Genomic DNA, 19599 nt, shown 5'->3' on the forward strand with positions numbered 1-19599 from the left:
ACAAATGAAAATTTAATCCTCTACCTCGCTTTTGCTATCGTCACTTTCATCGTTTACATGTACAATAATTTCAGGAAATTGTGCTTCTGACAGATAACTATTTTCTATATTAACAATATGGTTGACGCAACTTTTCCAAAGTAAACTATCTAATTTTTTACATTTGGCCCTAATTAGGTCAACGAACTAAGTAAAGTTGTAACGCAAAGATACGAAAATGTAAAAGTTTAGTGGGGGGTAGCACCCCGAATTAATTTGAATGTAACGAGCATTTCCACCACTGATTTAACTTTCATTCCCTAGTATTTTTTTAAATGACATTTAACGGTCCTTAATTATCTACTTTGGGTTTATGTATGTACCTGAACATCTCGGTACCTTATAAGCATAAGAGTCAATCTCAAATTTTTGTCAAAAATGAGTTAAATAACGTTATTTATTACTCTTTACGTTTTCTTTAAGACAGAGAAAAATAATCCCCATTAGATAAAAAACAAACGATTTTAGGTTTCTATAATAAAGGAACTAAGCTACCGCATCATGTTAGAAGCTTAAAGCCAACTCTTTGAAGTTTTTTTTACTTAACTGCTCCAAATTTATTCAAGGTAATGCAACCATGTTGTTAATATAAAAAATAGTTATCTGTCAGAAGCACAATTTCCTGAAATTATTGTACATGTAAACGATGAAAGTGACGATAGCGAAAGCGAGGTGGAGGATTAAATTTTCATTTGTATAATACAGAATTTTTATTACAACCCAATCTGCAAATATTTAAAATATCTACCTGATCTTTATTTACCAAATCACCCTGCAATATAAGAATCATCCCCAAACAGGCCAGCTGTCTGGTCGTCATCGTAAATCTGAAAATACCACGAGCTGTCCCGTTGCGGTCGCCCGCAAATGTTTATGATTTTATGGTGGCTCAGACGAACGTGGCTGAACTATATACAATAACCTCAAACGGATTGTTTATTCAGTGTTGCCAATCTCTTACTGAAAGTCATGGCCTGCTTTTTATCAGTTAGTTGGCGATTGATGTCGTTGTAGCCATTTTGCATAACTCTGTCCAATTATAAAATATTCTGCCAATTCTTTTATTAGAAACAAAATCATTTTGATATCGAGAGACGAGGAGAGGTCTTTATTCTTCTTTCTTTTTCATCTTGGAGTATTTTTTACCACTTTTATGGTTTTTGTAATTAATAAAACCTCCTTTTAACTAAATCCCATTCATCCTCTCTCTAATTATCTCAACTTTTTTCCTCTCTGAACCGCCCAACCGCTAATTCTTTTTTTCCTTCCAAAAGTCGTCCTCCGGATCCGGATATCAGAGAGTCCGTTAGAGGCCCGCGCATAGCACATAATCAATGACCGTTACTGCGGCGCGAGATTAATTCAGCGGAACTGGTCCAGCCTTCAGCATCGAAGAACCACGCCGGACCTTGTCCTCCCTCCGAAGAACTATTGTTCTGGCGATATAAGGGTCCGCACAAGCGACTGGACACCATAATAGGGTACAGATTAATAGAAAATTATACTGCGACCCCGCTCATTACGAATATTCGGGGGAAGATAATGATAATTCCGGAGGAAAAATGTCGTTGGTCAAGACAGGGTGGGAATTTAACGGGTTGAAAAAATGATCAGTATCTACGCAGTAAATCTAGATTCTATTTCCCCGTTTCGTCCGTGAATTGCGCCTCGTCAGCGAATCGATCGATCCATCGGCCCATCTCGACCATATGGCATAAAGGCGGGCGGTGATTGTCGGATTCCGAGCTAAAAGAGGCGGTTGTCGCCTGCACTTAGCTAATTGTGGAATACACACACGCCGACCCGAGAGAAAGACGGCTCTGGCCGTGCCCCACTAAGCAGATGGTCGCCACTGTCACCGCTCCCCCGCCTCCGCACGTTCGCCCGCCGCAGGATGTAATTAAGTGCCCCTCGCCCATGCATCCGACCAGGAGGCGAGATCCAATCTACGGAATTAATTTTATCACCGGACGATTCGTTTCTAGCGAGACGCCGAACGATATTGGGGGCGGCGAGCTGAGCGACATTTTCGGAAAGAACTCAGTTCACAAACGTGGAAGTGCACAGAGCTTTTATATATACAGAGTGTCCCAGAACTCGCGCCCCATAGAACAAGGGAGGGTGCCGACAGATACAGATGGTCAATTGAAAAAAAAATAACAACCAATTCCGAAAGCTTATTCGTGAAGTGGAGTAAACGGTCATAGGCAACAAGAGTGTAATGTTCATCTGACCAATGGATGATAGTATGTTACCGATTTTCAAATACTGTTCTGCCTCGGGATTGGCTACCGTTTTTTCGTCTTTACTTGATTATTTTTTGAGTTAAAAAATTTTAGTTTCAAAATTTTGGTTCAGAATTGTTGCGTTCATAAGCCTAAAAAAAAGAACCACCATGAAGGACTAAATATAGAACGTCCAGAATTGGCGAAAAGGGTTGATGTCTTAAAACTAATAAATGATTACATTTTGAAGGCAATCCGTTATCTCTGAAAGAAATGTTATCTTTATGAGTTCAAAGACGAACATATTTTCAACTTCTTAAGCCTTTTAAACGAGGTCGAAATATTGGCATGTTGGAGGACAGTTTAACATTCCAAAAAATTGGCAGACGAGTGGGTTGACCACATGCAACAGTCAGACCCATAGGGAGGGACTGGCAAGAGGAAGACTTAGAAAGTAGATTCAGTAGACGTCCTAGAGTGACTGGAAATCGCGAATAACGCCTCATAACACAAATTGCACTTGAGGGTCCATCAGAACCAACACAAGCTGTTGGTATAAATTGGATAAGAGCAATAGACCACAGAATATCCATGAGTACAATTTATCGCCGAAAACTCTCATTTGGACTTCAGGCTTACCGTCTTCATTTTTGCATTTTTCTCACAAGAGAACAATAGGCAAATAAACTGCAGTGGAGCCAAGAGAAACAGCACTGTGCTCTGGAATAGTAAGATATCGTCTTTAGTGACAAATCCAGCTTTTGCTTTTGGCTCTGTGATAGACGATTGAGGGTTACAAGACCTAGAGGTCAGAGGCAAAATTTACAGTTTGCTTAACATTGCCATACGAGTATAACTTAGGAAGCAATGGTGTGGGGAGCAATATACCACGGAGGAAAGTAACCTCTAGTGATCATTCCGAAGACATTAAATGCCCTACGTTGATAGTGTTGGAGCCTGTTGTTCTTCCATTGTTCCAAAACCTTCCAAGAACATGTTCCAACAAGACAATGCGCGGATTCATACTGCCTGCGTTTCTTTGAGGTTTATGGTAGTGAATGACATTCGTCTTTTTCTTTGACCATCATATCACCAGATTTAAATCCTATGGAACATGTCTGGAACATGATGGATCAAAGGATGTCCACCGAATAATTTGGAAGAGATAGGTTACCACCTTCAGATAGCCTAAGACAATCTTATTTCCAGCATGCCCAGAAGGGATGCTGAATGTATACGAGTACAAAGAGATGTTACGCATTTTTTATTTATTTCTAAGTAAATATTGTTAAATTTTTTTGAAAGTCTAATAATTTGTTTTTCTCAATGCATCAACTCTTTCTACCAAATTTGAACGTCCTAGGTCAACTCCTTCATGGTGGTTAATTTTTTTTTAAACCCAGTGTATTATCAAAAACTTTATATACATTTCTGTGTAAGGTATTAACACATGTCAATTCTATTCTACGTAATTAAACTTAGCCCATTTTTTCTTGTCTTTTGCTCCAATCCGTGCACAGAGCTTTTAATAAATCATAACTACCTAGCAACGGCTATATTATTCTTATTTTATTAAGATCTTTCTAGACGCGAGTCAATTAACTCCGCAAAAAAGTCGAAGAGGGTGCAAACCCAAATCTCAGTTGAGTTTCTTCCGTTGGCATATTTGTCTTGTGCGGAGGGCGTCGATTTGATAACCGACGGATGGCGTCGTTAAGGTCACAAACAGGTTGAACAACGGCGGATGCTGGGGTAGTCCCAGATCGAAAGGGTTGATAGGTCAGAGGTCGCCACTGGACCGCTGAAGCTGGATGGAACGACCTCCAGCTAGACGTTGTAACGGTTTAATCCAACAGGTTTATGTTTATGGATTTTCTACGGTTCACTTCTGGTTGTTCTGACGTTAACAAGCCTCCGACGAAAATAACAAAAAAATCCGGGAGGGTAGATAGACGGATAACGAGGAAAAATGCAGCAGAAAGAATGGGCGGGGGAGATCTCAACTTTATTTTTTACGAGCGTGGACACACTTCGAAAATTCAACATCATGTCGGACGCGGTTTTTCTTACCAGTGGCGTGCTAACCAAGATGTGTCGCATTCATTTCCCTGGCACCCTAATTGATAATTACTGGCGTATAATTTTTGCGGTCTCGTTAACTGACTAATGACGTCGCAGCAGTCCGACGCAGTGGCGGCGTCTGTGCCCCTTTCACATTCAGGTGACGGTTCGTTACGATCGGAGGTGGCGATGACGATGGAGTCGCGTCAAGTGCACGCAGACGAGGCGCGGTCTGTCGCGACAGCCGCTAACAGAGGCGGCCATGAGATCGCACATCAGAGGAGCCCGCTAATTAGGTAGCAGACCGGCTCGGGGCCCACCGCGCACCGCCAGTGGCGTACGCGAAAACCACCCAACAAAAAAACAAGCCACCAACGTAATGACACGAAACTGCATTGTACGCAACCCAACTATTATCACCAGTATTGGTAATCAGTGGCTGGAATGTGACAAGTGCGATAGGCGTAAATTTCGGGGAAAACTGCAATTTTCGCGTTGCAGCGCGGCCCGCCGCTGTCGGTCTTTGATCTCCATCTCCGTCTAGCAAATTACGCTGCTGGAGATTTGCCGCAGATATTTCCAGTTGAGCTTTTTACTCGTGAATATCTGTGAACCGTGTCTTCTTATAACGGGAAAGCGGGTCGCAGGCAGCGTTGCTCGGCAGAAAGAAAAGGAAAAAACAAAACAGCAACGAAAAGCACCGGCGATTGTTTTGCTCCACGTTCGCTCGGCACCGTACAACTGATAATGCCGACTAATTAGAAAAGCGCCCCCGCTTGACTTCTGCCCTCTTTGTTGGACGTGAGCCCAGAAAAGGGCGCCGTTGGGCTCGTGATGGGTTCTCGCTTTATTATTTATCGATGATGGTTGAAGGAGAAATTTCCTGGGGATTACAACCGGAAAAGGGAGACGTGGATCGATTTTTAATAAGGTAAATAAAGAGCCTGATGATTTTTTATGTTCAATTTTCTCCAAGTACATCTCGTCTAAACGCTTACTTAATGGTATCAATACTTTTAAACTTGGCGATCTGAACTCCCATGTGATGCAAAAGATCCGCCGCCCCCTCGCCGCCTCCGTCAACTTTAACAATCTTGCTGCACTCTCGAATATAGAACTCCAGGACGTCCTCATCAACTTTGGTCGTCGTCATCGCGTACTTGTTGGTAAACTGCGCCAACTTAGAAAACACGGAACTAAAGGCTTCGTCCAAATCGAAGAGCTCCAAGGGTGGGGGCGGCAACTCGCGGAACGACGGGGGAAACACCTAAAAATAGACACTGCGGGAAAAGTTGCATGAGCTTAGTACGGACGGGAACTTTTTGAGCAAACTTGCCACCAACAATCTGTCAAAATTTGTTAACTTTCACCATTTTAATTTTTCATGCTGGATTTGGCAACGAGAATTTGACGATTACAATAACCGGAAAATAAGTACAGTAGACTCTCGATAATTTGAAACTTTAGGGATCTGGCAAAAAGTTGAAGTTATCGAGAGCTCAAAATATAGTGTAATTCAATAATCGAGAGAAAGAGAAGAAAAAAATTCAAATGAACTAGAGTTTAAGGGCAAACAGACAATACAGTAGAACCTCGATTATTTGGGTGCAGATTATCTGTGCATTACAAAAAACACACAAATCAAAGACCAACTACTTCGCATTTTTTGCTTCCAATGTTAGAAAATTTTAATTTTGGAATTTCACGAATAACAGTTGTCAGATTTAAGTCAGTGCAGAGAGTAAAAACAAAATTATGAGTTAAAGTTTTTGTTCGAAAAAATTAAGGAAAATGCTTGAAATAATTTTTTTTGCAAATTAACGAGGGGACCCAAATACAATAAAATTTATCGGGAGAAATCGAGGGAACCGGGAAAAAACTTCAAATTATCGAGAGTCTACTGTAGTCGGTTATTATTATTATCATTATCCCCCGAATTTGAAATTTGCAACTTGAACAACTCTACCACCGCCATTGCAACATTTGCAACGAGAACGAGTTACACGAGAGAAATTTTAAACTTTGTGACCTTGAGTGAACATTTGCAACCTAAACCAACTGTCATGTGACTATTTAATCAACAAATGAGTGAAGGAATAAGGGAACTAATAACTGAAGTTGAAACTGAGAATTTGTAGTGCAGAGAAAAGTCCGTTGGCAGAAAAACGCTTGAAATATATTGCCCGCGACTGTAATGAAGTGTTTCCGCGGCGCGGCAGATTTGAACGTTTCAAACGGGTAATTGGGTGTGAAAAATTTGTTTCATCAACATGGCGTCGTTTGTTCGCAAGTATCCTCTCCGTTTTAATAAATGCTGCTAGCCGACTGGTGGAAGTGTTCCCGAGCGTCCGTACATGTGCCCTAATCAAATTAATGAGTATTCAGTTTCACCTACCGCCGCCTGGAGGGGCGGTAGCGGTGCTTCGAACTTGGGCGTAATGATCTTGAGGGACTGATGTTTCACTCCCAATTCGTCGTACAGTTTGAGAGCTTCGGGAACTGGAAAACAAAGACTCGTGTTGTACATTACTACAGTTGAGTAAATAATATCGCCCGAAATACACAACGAACGAGGAGAGAGAGAAGGGGAGAATTACCCAAGTTCGTATTCATCGAATATGTTTTATGGTCAAAGAGTTGAGTGTAATCTATGGAAACTGTGTGACTTATGGCGTCTGTGAGACAGAGTTTCGGTCTTTCGGCCAACTCGGCGGTGTCTGGCACGATGTGGTGGTCGGAAATCTGAAACAGAGGCGGAAACGTAGCTAGCGACTAAAGACACATCACTAAAAACTATTGATATACTGACTGGTTTTAAACCGTTAAAAATAGAACCTCGACTGGAAATGATTTCTTTGCATCTACCCTGTATGCGCCTACACAATACACCTACGTCAATGTCATCGTGGTCGGACGGCGCAAACCTCACACTATGCGAATTGGTCAGGAAATCAAAAACCAGCTCTCGAAACTTTTCGTTGGCTTCCTGGTCGATGTATTTGTCCGCAAACATGTGTCCTGACCCCAATGCCACGAGACGCCCCCCTAAAACCATCCTTCATGCGCCGGCCATGTGTGCGCGTATGCTTACCGCTGGCTGGGTCGTAATATAAGGCACCCAGGGGGCGATCCACTGGAAAAGAGGCAGATCCACTTGTGAAAGCCACCACACTGGGTTTGCTAACGTTCATCGTGCAACCGAAAGGATATACGAGATTTATGTTAACTTTATCCCTATTTAGAGAGGTATTTATGGAGCTGTCGCCGATAAAACACTCCTTGGGGTGGAAATATTTGTAGTAGTGGGTGCGGATCAAAGAATCTGGAAGGATAAAATACATTTTTGGGTGGGTAGTCTTGTACATGTCAAACGGAAACATGTTCGCATTGTTCGCGATATATCATCCACATAACAATATATAGCCGTCCCTGAATACGGCATCGACCCCGTTTGATACAAACATCTTAAATTAGCTATGAGCAAACCCACCCATGTTAGGCACCACTCCAAACTCCTCCAAAAGAATATTAGTATTACTGGTGTCGTCGTGACTGCTCTCTGATAAAAGCACCAAAATCCTCCCCCCATCTTTCACGAACGCCTTCAAGCAGCTCAACTCTGCCTCCTCGAACGGTTGTTGACATCCCGGAAGGATCAAAAGAGTGCAATTCTGCAGCAATTGCGAGGTGACTTCCTCTTTGTTTCTGCAATTTCACAAAAAAACATGACCGTGCGACGCTTTGTCCTCACCACTCACATGATCACTTTCCAATAAATCTTCAATTTTCGTTGGAAAATCTTATAGTTCTCATTCAGTTTGAACAACTCACGTTTCGAGCTATTGAAGATGATGGTGTTCTTGTTGTCTGCGCTAGAATCCTGATGGAAAATTGGATTTGTTTCAAAATGGATTTTTCTTACCTCGACCGGTGCCATTTCGGGTTTGTTTACATTGGGACGCCACGGTTGCTAAGCAACGAGGGGGAAAGCGCTGCAGGACATCCTGAAGGCAGATTTTGGGGTTTTCTTTATTCCAATGTTTGCTGTATCGTTGGGCGCGGTACCCCGTTAATTTATTATTTTCAAAAGTCAAAAATTAAAGAAGAAACAAGCGTCGCCATCTGGAATTCACGCAACTAATCTCAGTTCCCTGTTGTACAGAAAACTGTACTTTTATCGATTTTCTTCCAAAAAACAAAAGAACTTGTTCGGGGAATGACAGGAAACAATAAAACAAAAACTTGATAAAAATAACAATATACTTTATTATTTGCGTTACGTCAACAAGAACTGATCAAATCTAAATTCCTGCCGGAGCGTCCCATCAAAAATAGCCTCCGCTTCAACGACTTGAATCCGATTGTTCTGTTTTACTATCTTACTGTATTTGCTCTTGTTCTTTTGTGACGAAACGATGATTAAATGCTGAGTATCACACTTGGGTAGGTTCCTGGTAACGCATTTGCCCCCGCACGCTTCTATGGCTCCTGAAACCAACATTGTAGCCGTTACCATCGGAAAACGTAACCAACCTTTGAGGACATCCGCAGCGGCATCTACGATTAGTTGAAACGTGTGGTCTTCCAGTAGTTTAGCTTTCGAACTGCGTTCGAGTGATGCTTTTAATGAGAAGTTCCACTTTTTCTCCGCTTCTTTGTCGACCAGAAGGAAGTCCCAAGGATCTACAATTTACATGGTAAAACTCTGCAAGAAATGTAGTAATTTATGTACCAAGGAAAGAAAACACCTTCTTGCACGCGAGGAGCCAGTCCGGTGAACAAATCGGTTTTCCTTGCGCTACTGCCGTTAGCAACTTCTGGGAGCGTTTGACTGTTCCTGTGACCAGCACAGTGCAGGCATCGACGGTGTCCACCACGCTTCCTCCTAAAAGAAACATTACCACCAGAAATTAACAAGTTTGGGACTCACCGAGTTGGCGAATCAGAGATTCAAGTTCTGAATTGTCCATCATCGTAAAGACGACTTTCGGTTTGAGTTGTCTGCGACTCCTCTGTAAAACCAACGATACAAAGGAAAATTGAATCACGACGCTACTTACTTCCGGTGTTGGTTGCGGAGTCTGCTTCACAGTTTCTTCGCGCTTCTGTTGCCTGCTGTTGGCACTCAAACGTCTCCTCTTTGCACTGGAAGTAGAAGCAATGCTAACGTCGCTAACGTCCGTACTGGCTGTATCATCTTCGTTCTTCGCTTTTCTGGCCGATTGTCGGCTTTTCCTTGGCGACATGTCCAATTTTGGTACTTTCGCGACAAAATCGTCTTCAGAATTGTCACTTGGAAGCTTTAAGAGACGTTTCATTGGAGCTGGAACTTTTTCAGACTTTTCAATGACTTTCTTCTTCGTTGGTGTTGTTGGTGCTTCTTCAGTTTGGTCTTTCTTTCGTTTACTTGTCCGTTTTTCAGATTCCAACAATGTGGTGCTAGTGAAAGGTTGTTCTTCAGGTAGGTTTTGTTCCCGCCTTCCACTTCTTTTCGGTGCTGTGTCTTCTACTTTTTCATTCTTCGTGGTGTTTAGGTTACTCTTTTGTGATTCATTATCGATTTTCTTTCCCTTTGCCTTCCGTAAAGAAGCTTTACCAGAACTTCCCGAACTTTGCGAATCGTCTTTTTTTGGTGTTTGTTCTTCACTATCATGTTTATTTTTGTTGTCTTGTGAGTCTTTTTTGTCATCTCCTGACTCTTGCACGTTCTTTCTAGTACGTCCTTTTGTAAGAGTTTCACTATCGTTTTGAGAATCACTTTTTCCTTTACCTCTTCGTCCGATTCTTTCGGAACTTCTGGAACTCTGAGAATCTGTTTTTTCTGATTTTTCACTACTTTCTGATGCGTCACTTTTATTATCTGATTTTATTTCGTTACCTTTCTTCTTATTGTCTTTTTTACTTGATTCACCTTCACCGGTACTGTTAAATGCATCGTCAATTTTACTTCTGCCTCTGCGCCCAACTCTGACAGTTGCTTGAGGAGTTTCTTTCCTTTTGCTTTCTTCTTTGCTGTTATCGTCAGCTTCCTCTTCATTCTTTTTAGAAGAAGATTCACTGTCATAGCTTATCGGTTCAATCTTACTTCTGCCTCTACGCCCAACTCGAACAGTTGCTTGAGGAGTTTCTTCATTTTTGCTTTCTTCTTTGCTGTTATCGTCAGTTTCCTCTTTATTCTTTTTAGAAGAAGATTCACTACTGTCATTGCTTACCGATTCAATCTTACTTCTGCCTCTACGCCCAACTCGAACAGTAGCTTGAGGAGTTTCTTCTATTTCGCTTTTTCCTGTATTGTTATGATCAACTTTCTCTTCATTCTTTTTAGTAACAGACTCACCACTCTCCTTGCTTCTTCCTCTACGTCCTGCTTTTTTAGAAGTGTCAGGAGTTTGATGATCGTTTTGATCAGATTTTTGTTCCTCACTGCTTTCACCTTCATTTTTTCGTCCTCTTCTGGTAACACTTTTAATCTCGTCCGTCGCATTTCCTGCTTCTTCCTGGATCTTTTTTCTACCGGTTCGTTTTTCAGTACTTTGAGGAACTTTTTTTCTAGAGCTTCTTCGGCCTTCGTTATTAGTACTCGTTTCTTCACTCTGATCGCCTTCATCTGCGTCTTCTTCAACCACAATTGTCGAGTTTTTATTAATTCTTCGTCCTCTCTTATTTTCCTTTCCTGTAGCCCCAGATTTTGGCGTGTCTTGACTTTGTTCTGCTGTTTTTGAGTCTTTTTCTTTGACTTTTGGTTCTTCACGTTCTTTAATTGGTGTCTCTTCAACGACAATTTCTTCCAGCTGCCTACTTTGCCTATCCTTCTTCGAGTACGTCCTCACTTCTTTCTTCTCCTCCACGTCTTCTAAGATTTTCTTCACGGAATCCGCCGTTAGAGGCTCACATTTCCGACTCGGCAACCGACAAATCGAGTCTTCTTGAATACTATCATCTATTATATCTCCAGAGGTGTTTAAAACATCGACTAATTGCTGGGTGCAGAGCACACTCTGGCTAGCGAAAATATCATGGAGTTCGTCTTCGACTCTGCCGAAGTGGGTACCATCGTCATGCAGAACTTCTAAAGCTTGAGTAGGTTGCAAAATAAAACTGTCATCGTCCTCTAGCAGTTTTTTCTTCCGTAAAGGAGAAGGAGATTTAAAGGAGTTAAAAGCGAAGACTTTTCTGGAAGTTGACGGTTCTTGCGTTGGAGGGAAAATCGACTCATCCAGGTCAGACAAATTCGATTCGATTTCTGCAATGGAGGACTTATTGTTGTCTTGTTCATCACAAACGAAGAGGTCTAAGTTGGGTGTATCTTCATCTTCCAGGTTTGTTTGCTCTTCAATTTCGTCAATTTTCTTCTGTTTCGAACACTCTTCTGTGTTTATATCTTCATCTTCCGGGCTTGTTTTATCTTTGATCTTCTTCTCTTGGGAACCGTTCTCTGTTTGGTCATTAGGAATCTCTAAGTTAGGAGTATCCTCAAGGTCTTCCTCGTTAATTTTCTCGATTGTTTTATCTTCTTCTTCTTTTTCTTCTCTTGGAGCACTTTCATCGACAACCGGATCAGGTAAGACTTGCATGGTTTGAGTAGGTAGCAAAAAGATCTCATCTAGAATTGCAGATTGAGGCGATGTTGAGGCAAGAGCCAAACTTTGCGTGGGCTGTAAAAATATTTCGTCTGCATTGTCAGATCGAGGTTCATTTAGATCTTTCTCCACGTCAAAAATGTCCAAAGTTTGAGTCGGTTGGAAGAAGTAGTCATCGTCTTCACTTCCTTTGCCTTTTCCTAGTTCTTCAGCAGCGTCCTTCTCGTTTTCTTCAGTTGGAGCTAATTCTTCGTTCTTGTCTTCTGGTTCATTGCTTGAAAATAAGAAATCAAACTTCTGAGCCGATGCGTCGTTATTGCTGGTAGTTGCTGTAACTTCTGTTTTTGACTCATTATTTTGATCTTTAAGGTTTTCTTTATCTGGGATGTTAACTTGTTCTTCGATGGTCTCTTTATAATTCTCAAAATCTTGGGTCTGATTTTGAGTCTGTGTGAACTGACAATAGACATGATCAGCTGGAAGGTTCTTCTTGGAAACTTTAACTTTTGATACTCCAGCTTCTCCATTGGGAGTATCAGTGGACTCGCTCAACTCTAGCCTCAAGCTGATTGAACTCTCTTCACCTTCTTCATTCTTTGCCGTATCATCCCCTTTTGTTAGATTGTCATCGTCATCATCTATATCCGTCTCAGAGTCATCACTGATAACATACTTGGATTTAGTGAGCCCAGAAACGTCGTACTCTTCCGTATCTGAGTCAGAATCAATGACTTTCTTCCCTGCTGTTCCTAAAGGCTTTGGATCTTCATCTGTATCGTCATCTAGAATCTTCCTAGATCTGAGCCTAACAGGGTTGATTTGCGATGAACTTGTCTCTGGCTCAGACAAAGAAGCTTCTTTGCTTTCTTTTGGAACTCCATTATGAGAGTTAACAGCTTGCGACTCCGCTTTCTGCATCGTCATGAAATCAATAGACTCATTACTGCTGTCATCCTGCGGCAAAAGCTCGTGAATCTGCGTCGGCATGTCATTAATATCCAGATGTTTGTTGGTGAAGACCTGCGTTGGTAACTCATTGATGTTAATTCTTTCTGATAAGTTCGGCAGCGCGATTTCCTGCGTTGCCCCGCTGTAGAAACTCTCACTCAATTCCTGCGTCTCCTCCAGACTCTTTCGCACGGTCTTCCCATCCTCCAGTTTCTTGTATGTACAAAAAACATCCCCAAATTTAACAGAAGCCCCATCATTCAACTTGTACACTTGCAAAGGCGTCAGTTTCTTATTATTGAGAAGTGTCCCATTTGAAGACTTAAAATCGCTGAGATAGTGACAGTTCTCTATAATAGTGATGATAGCGTGATGTTTACTGACGTTCTGAAAGTTGGAGGTTAGGTGAGTTTCAGCTGCGACTCGACTTACCAGATGCTTGATATTGACTGTGGCGTCGGGATTCCGCCCCACGGTGTTGTGCCCATCGTAGACAGGATAAACTTTGTCGTTGAGCGTCAAACAGCCGCGCTAGACAGTGAAAGTTTAGTTGGGGGGTGAAAGTGAGGTTAAGAGCACTCACCGTTTCGTTCTCCTTGTTTTCTGAGGCCGTTTCCATGGCGCCCCCACGTCTCACACCATAAAATTCAAGAAAAGTAAAATCCAGACACAATTTAACATCAACAAAACATTTAAATTAATGACAGCTTAGCATCATTTGGTTAAAGCGCGCGTTGGTTTTGCAACCACTAATACACCTGCGTGGTGGTGGTTGTGTGTGGTTTGTGCAACAAACGTTGGGTGAAACCGGTCGCTGGTATTTTTACCATTTTTCCAGCCCATCGCAGGTGCATCGTGTATTTATAGCGCCCATAAACCACATGTTGATCCGGCCTTCCATGCAGCTCGAAATTAAACCGCTCAAGTTCGTTGCAGGATTTTTGCAGGATGCGCTATCATGCTGGGTACGAACGTGACCATGCATCGTTTATCTCGAGTTTTTTTTTATTTTTGTAACACTCCAATGCGAGGCAGCCTTGAGCAGGGGGTGGTCCGTAACTAAGTCACAAATCATGGAAAGTGGCTGCGTTGTTTCCAACGACAATGGTGCTGATCCAAAACGTCTTAATTTCCTTTTCTTTGTGAATGCATTAACACTTTCTTTTTTATAACCGATGATTTTGTTTTTGTTGCTGCTAGAGGTGACGTTCCCAGGGCTTTCTCATTTCCATGGCGAGTTTAGCTGAAAAGTCCGGAAACTGGCTTGGGGAAACGCGAATTTGCAGGCTGCACCAGTGATGGAATAAATTAAAAATCAATCGGCATAATTACGGGTTTAAAATATCTACCACTCCTTTTACGTCTTTTACTTTCTACGGTGTCAAGTTCTAATTAATAAGTCGTTGCAAGGACAGAGAATAAGAGGTCGGTCGCCACGTTGAATTAGTCGACTAATTGTTTCGCAATCGAATCGATTTGCATATATACAAATTTCGGTAGAGAAAAGAAACAGAGGAAGGAAACAGTTAAACAAAGTCTGATGTCTGTTTTTATCTCGACTTTCTCTCATCAAGGTCGCTTTTGGCAAGCTTTATGGTCCGACTAATTTAAAATTAATTTGATTCTTGCCCAAGACACTCCAAATGAATATTCAAGAACAAAAGAGATGTAATAACGTGTCATTATGTAGGAGCGCGAGTTCTGCCATTTGATGGTCCGATTTTCGCAAATGCAGGACCGTTGACCGCGAAAATCTCGTTTAGATCTTATCAAAACCAATCGACTCATAAATATTGATGAGGTAATCGGTAATAACGTAACAAAAAGTGGCACGTAGGTACGCTTTTACCAAACCGATTCGAATTTTCTCGATTAAAAGTGAAATTGTGGCGAGTTTCACCGCGAAAAAAACGCGAAAATTTGTTCGAAGCCACGCCAATTATCGCCGACTTTACGACAAAGTTAATGGAATGTAAAACATCTTGAGATGGTAATGAGAAAACTTATGGTCTAATATTACTTTAATAAATGGTGTTACCGCGCGCAAGTGAAATTATAAAATGATACCTCGTTTAATTTACCGTAAAGGTCATGTTTAGTAACCGAGAGCCATGTACACTGGGGCTTTTTACCGTGCCCATATACGACCGGCGACAACCAGCGAAGACACTTTCGATTACTTTTTGAGGAGGTTTAATGTTTTCATAACACGGCATTTAACACATTTCTCCGGTTGCTGAATTTCTTCAGTTTGTTCTTCTCATCTTGTCGCTAATTTGGATACATTTCATTGTCCATGTTATGATTATTCTTCAGTAAGAAAAAATTTTCCCTTTAAAATTGACGTCATACAATCAAAATTTTCCCTACCTTTCATGTTCGAGGAACGTTCCTCCGGTTCCCCGGAGTCGTCGTCCGCCTTAACTTCTTTCCACTTCCACGGCGGCGCTGTATTTTCGCATTCGCTCCATCTCTTGCAGGAATCGGTTTGTAGCAGCTCGCAGTCGGTGAGTCGATGGAGAGCAGTGAACTCACTCAATTCCTGCTGCGACCTCAATAATGACTGTATAATCCTGCAACAATTAAATAATGCTGATGATTCTTCTTCGGTCGTGGGTTGTACGCTTGATCGCCTATCGAAATCACCAGTGATCGCTCAGTGAAAGTGTCTTTTTTGAGTGTTTTTGTGCTTTTTTGCAACGTACAAACTGTAAGTTTCCCAACTAGATCACTCTTATCGATAATTCCACATGTAGTTTTTCAAGGACGTGTCAAAATCGCTATTGCATTGTCGTTCACGCCTACTTTGTCGTAAAATTAATCGATTTTTGCGAAACCGATAGAGGAGACGCGGGAAAAATTGACTGCTTTAATTGGAGACATTGCGGTAATTTGTAATTAAATTCAATTAAAATCTGGGAATCATTTCGAAATGATATTCGTTTATAATTAATTTTTTGTTTGCCAGAGCCATTGTTGGATTTATCCACGAGATCTGCGTGGGTTCTTGTATTTGTGTCGAAATGAGAATTATGTAAATGGATTGGTAGTTTTACTTTTTCGGCTGCGATCTTTTAATTGCTTGCCCGAATGCACCAAGGTCGGATATTTAATCAAGGATCAAATTGCCGAAATTTCTGACGACGCGACGCCGCTTTGTTTTGCGCGCCAACGAATTTACCGCAGAACAGGAAATTCCATCTTCGACAAGTGTTTAACAACATTCCGATTGGTTTCCGCAGGAATTTTTATCTCGCAAGAATTGTGCGTCATCTCGATACTGCAGAAATTGAGAAATTTCATTTTGACTTCTGAAAATTTGCACTTTCGTCATTTCACAGTAAATTTGTCGAACGTGTTTTTATTTGTAATTATTTTGTTCCTAAAAATTCCACCAAAACAAAACGATAAATATTCCAAAAACGATTCAATTGTCTTAGCCGCCGCTTGTTTATTTATGTAAATTCTGGCGGAAAATGTTCTATACAAGCTTTAAATTTTTAGTATCAATTAGAGATGTCGAACCAAGAATGGCACAAGGTTAAACACCTTGTACATATGTATGAACCAATTAGAATAAAAATCATATAAAAATTAACATGTTAATACTCTTTTTCGTGATATTATCCAACTAATTTTCCGCCATTAGGATCGATATGGCTTCGATCCACGTTTTCCTCATCGATAAATAACATGTAATGACCCAATTAAAATTAAAACCCGTGAAATTAGCAGTGGAGTCAAGCAAGGCACCTCTGGGGTCCCTCTTCTCTTCATATCGAAAAAATGAAATTGCGCACATAGAGGGCGTTGGATATTTTATAGCACCAATAAAGTATCTCCGCAGGAATGCCATCAATACAATCAACAGCTCTGTGGGACTTTTGACCTTATATTTATCCCATAGAAGGCCGGAAAAGATTTTCATCTTCGTACAATTCCTGCAAACGAATTTTTATCACAATTTACTGCTTTTCCTCGATGATGCAACGTGGTTTATCTTTGTTACATCACGTGATTTTTCTGAGAACCCTCGTGGGTGGAGTTGGTCAACCTCGCCGAGAGGTAAAAGTGAAATTGTGACGCTTCCGACAACGAAGAATGTTTAAAAAATTTTCTACAACACTCTGTATCTTCGTAATGAGTGTTATGTAAATAACAACGGTCCGATGCTTGTGCAAGTCATTACTGTTGCCAATGTTACCTTGGTGTTTTTTTTTAAGCCCCGACTTTTCTTTTGCGATACAGCAGGATTTCATTCTCATTGTAATCCAATTCCTGCCAACATTTTCGGTAATTAAGTGATCAACCTGATACGGCCCCGTGAGAAGATAGCTCGTTTTACAGTTATGCCCGTGCAGGATCCTGCTAGACTTGCTGCAGGAAAAATACGTCGACGCAGAAATTAATTGTCCGGTAGCGCGCTGAGATAAGCGTCCGCCTACGATTTAAAAAAACACAATCGGTTCCGATTTTTACTGTTAGAAACGAAGAAATCGATTTCCTGCGACGCGAAACTTTTAACCATAGATCACGCACGCTTAGCCAAAATTAAACAATTACACCGTTAGGTTCAAAGATCCACCAAAAACGAACAATTGTCTTCCAAGCATTGTTCGCAAGGCCTTCAACTTCCGTTTCGCTGTTTCCGGTCGTTGATTCCTGCTGGAGAAGGTTATGAGGTCGGATTTCGGCGACAAAGTTTACGTAAACGAGGAAGAAGTGAGTTAGTAGAAGCAGGAATTAGCCTAGTTCCCTCGAATTTCTCAGTTTTCATTGATAAATACACGTCAACACTAGATCGACTGCATTATTCATTGTTTGTTTTTTCTTTGTCAGTTAAGTAAAATTCCTGCTGAGTTAGAGTAGAATTATTTCTGTTATTTGATTGTTTTATACAGTTGTAATTGCAATGCAATTCGGAATTCCTGATGAGTCAAATCGAATGAAGATTCCTGCTGAGTTAAGTAACATGCTTCCTAAAATAATCGATTAAGATTTTGACGCAATCTAAAATTCCTGCAAAATCCAAGTCGTAAGATTCTTGCACTTTTGCAACGTCGTAATTTGTCGTAACGTAGTCACAGCACTCTTAATTTCACAGGTAATTTTAGTTTCTTAGAACCGCCGCCTGTAATAAATTTCGAAAAAGCTCTTTGAAAAAATCCCGAGGCCGCGGCCGAGTCGTTTCACCTCCCTCCCAGCCATAATCCATCTTTCTCTTCCCTAATTGTCCGTCGGTTGACTTTTCTAATCCTCGCTTAATTGCACAAAAACAGCCATTTATCTCTGCTTATTTATCGCATATCGGTCCGACCTAATGGCAATATTAATGTTAGGAGCCGAGTCCGGGAGACATGCATGCGATTTACTGGCCAATTTACATATTACGCCGGTCTTTTAAGTTAAGACTATATTACTCAGGCGGGCAGTTTGATTGAACGTGTGTCTTTGCCTCATTTATTTATTACGGCGAATGCGGCTGCAGGACGCCGACGCTTTTTTCGTTCCTGCTGCATTGTCAGATACGTTTTGGTGTCAAGGTGGACGCTGCATTTTAGTGCTCACACGACACCATCAATTGAGAGATTACTTTCGAATTCTTCAGCTGTGATGAAAGCGAGGGTTTCGGTCAAAATTCCTGCTCGTGGAATTTTACATTTTCGTGGATTTTCCGATCGATGACTCACAAGGTCGACAAAACGATATTTTAACATAATCGTTTTAATATAAAAGTGAAAACAAAAGAGCGTGGGTTATTAAGATGCCAACAAACCCACAAAAATTCCTGCTGAAATGTAAAACCGAAATTGCTCCAGCAGGAATTGTTTTGTGCGGATGTTGGACATTAAAACAGCGACAAAGATAAAATCGAAGATTATGAGCAACCTTAATTACCACAACAATGTTGCAAAAAATATTACAAGCACTCCAAGATAAAAATCTGTTGTTGGTTTCAAAAAGGAAGAGGAACTAGTGATAGCATCGCTTGGGCAAAAAGCGAGGAATGTGGAAAGAAGATGAAAAGTGTGAATAGAGTTTTTTAGGAGTGCAGTCACAACTCATTAGCACCAAACTACATAAACAAACAAAGAATTTAACACTAACAACAAAGACTCAATCTTTAAATTCTTCACTAAATGCTTTATAATTGTTGATATAATTCATTTTGAACCGCTTAAACAATAAAGCGATGTCGTTTTCATTTTAATTAACTTTCTTTGTGGAGAAATTCGTTGTATTTTCGGCACGTTTATGAATTATTGTGAGAAAAGCCGACTAATTAATGAATTTGAATTATTTTCACTCGTGTGCATTATCATTTTTTCACAGTCGAAATATTTCGTGGCACAGAAACGAAAGTAAAACCGCGAAAAAGCCGTTTTAGTGGATCGATTCGCCTTGGCCATTTTCTCTAAACTGTGGTAACAGTTTGTTGTGCCATCTTTTTGCCCGATTATGATGGAAACTGAGCATTTTACACTAAATATGGCCACAGTTAGCTTTTATTACGGCATTAAGCGTGTAGAAACGCGAAATGCATATCGGTTAGAAGCGGAAGGACTAATACAGTTAGGAAGATTTTTATGCTGAATATGGGATCGGGGTCAATGCGGTAATCGCGACGACAATGGGTTCCCAATTTTCACTTTATTCTAATTAAGGACGAAATACTCATTACGATTGGGCGTTACGACACAAAGTGAAACCGCACTGAGAAAAACTAAGTAGGGAAAGAGGTTGAA

The 19599-nt window shown here is 41.0% G+C and overlaps 4 protein-coding genes across 6 annotated transcripts in view; 1 reads left to right on the top strand and 3 right to left on the bottom strand.

Moving 5' to 3' along the window:
• Positions 1 to 19599, top strand: part of B4 (imaginal disc development protein B4) — a 110408-nt gene that overhangs the window by 74989 nt on the left and 15820 nt on the right. The window contains exon 1 of one of the 2 annotated variants that reach the window (XM_088043078.1): positions 15472 to 15563. The exons of the other annotated variant lie outside the window; for it this stretch is intronic. The gene's annotated coding sequence lies outside the window, so the exon portion shown is untranslated. Of the gene's footprint in view, positions 1 to 15471; positions 15564 to 19599 lie in introns of those variants that run through there. 2 annotated transcript variants of the gene reach the window in all.
• IFT52 (intraflagellar transport 52) lies at positions 5268 to 8411 on the bottom strand. Its single transcript, XM_088034714.1, has 8 exons — positions 8248 to 8411; positions 8084 to 8205; positions 7816 to 8030; positions 7417 to 7647; positions 7219 to 7370; positions 6923 to 7067; positions 6721 to 6824; positions 5268 to 5592 (listed from the first exon to the last, which is right to left on the bottom strand). The coding sequence occupies exons 1-8, from the start codon at positions 8260 to 8262 to the stop codon at positions 5320 to 5322; spliced, it is 1257 nt and encodes a 418-aa protein (XP_087890840.1). The 5' UTR covers positions 8263 to 8411; the 3' UTR covers positions 5268 to 5319.
• LOC148181864 (uncharacterized) lies at positions 8568 to 13662 on the bottom strand. 2 transcript variants are annotated; one of them, XM_088038478.1, is made up of 8 exons: positions 13437 to 13662; positions 13286 to 13384; positions 10663 to 13240; positions 9386 to 10611; positions 9256 to 9337; positions 9058 to 9210; positions 8859 to 9008; positions 8568 to 8813 (listed from the first exon to the last, which is right to left on the bottom strand). In XM_088038478.1, exons 1-8 carry the CDS (start codon positions 13470 to 13472, stop codon positions 8602 to 8604), a joined length of 4536 nt encoding a protein of 1511 aa, XP_087894604.1. In that variant the 5' UTR covers positions 13473 to 13662; the 3' UTR covers positions 8568 to 8601. The 2 variants fall into 2 exon arrangements, with proteins under 2 accessions (XP_087894604.1, XP_087894595.1); XM_088038469.1 differs by having other exon boundaries at positions 9386 to 13240.
• Positions 15081 to 15736, bottom strand: LOC148181865 (uncharacterized). Its single transcript, XM_088050623.1, has 4 exons — positions 15691 to 15736; positions 15477 to 15561; positions 15224 to 15426; positions 15081 to 15163 (listed from the first exon to the last, which is right to left on the bottom strand). The coding sequence occupies exons 1-4, from the start codon at positions 15734 to 15736 to the stop codon at positions 15159 to 15161; spliced, it is 339 nt and encodes a 112-aa protein (XP_087906749.1). The 3' UTR covers positions 15081 to 15158.

This window comes from Gnatocerus cornutus, chromosome 1 (genome assembly GCF_029298725.1).
Source record: "Gnatocerus cornutus isolate USDA-ARS CGAHR chromosome 1, icGnaCorn1.1, whole genome shotgun sequence".
Classification (NCBI taxonomy): Eukaryota; Metazoa; Arthropoda; class Insecta; order Coleoptera; family Tenebrionidae; genus Gnatocerus; species Gnatocerus cornutus.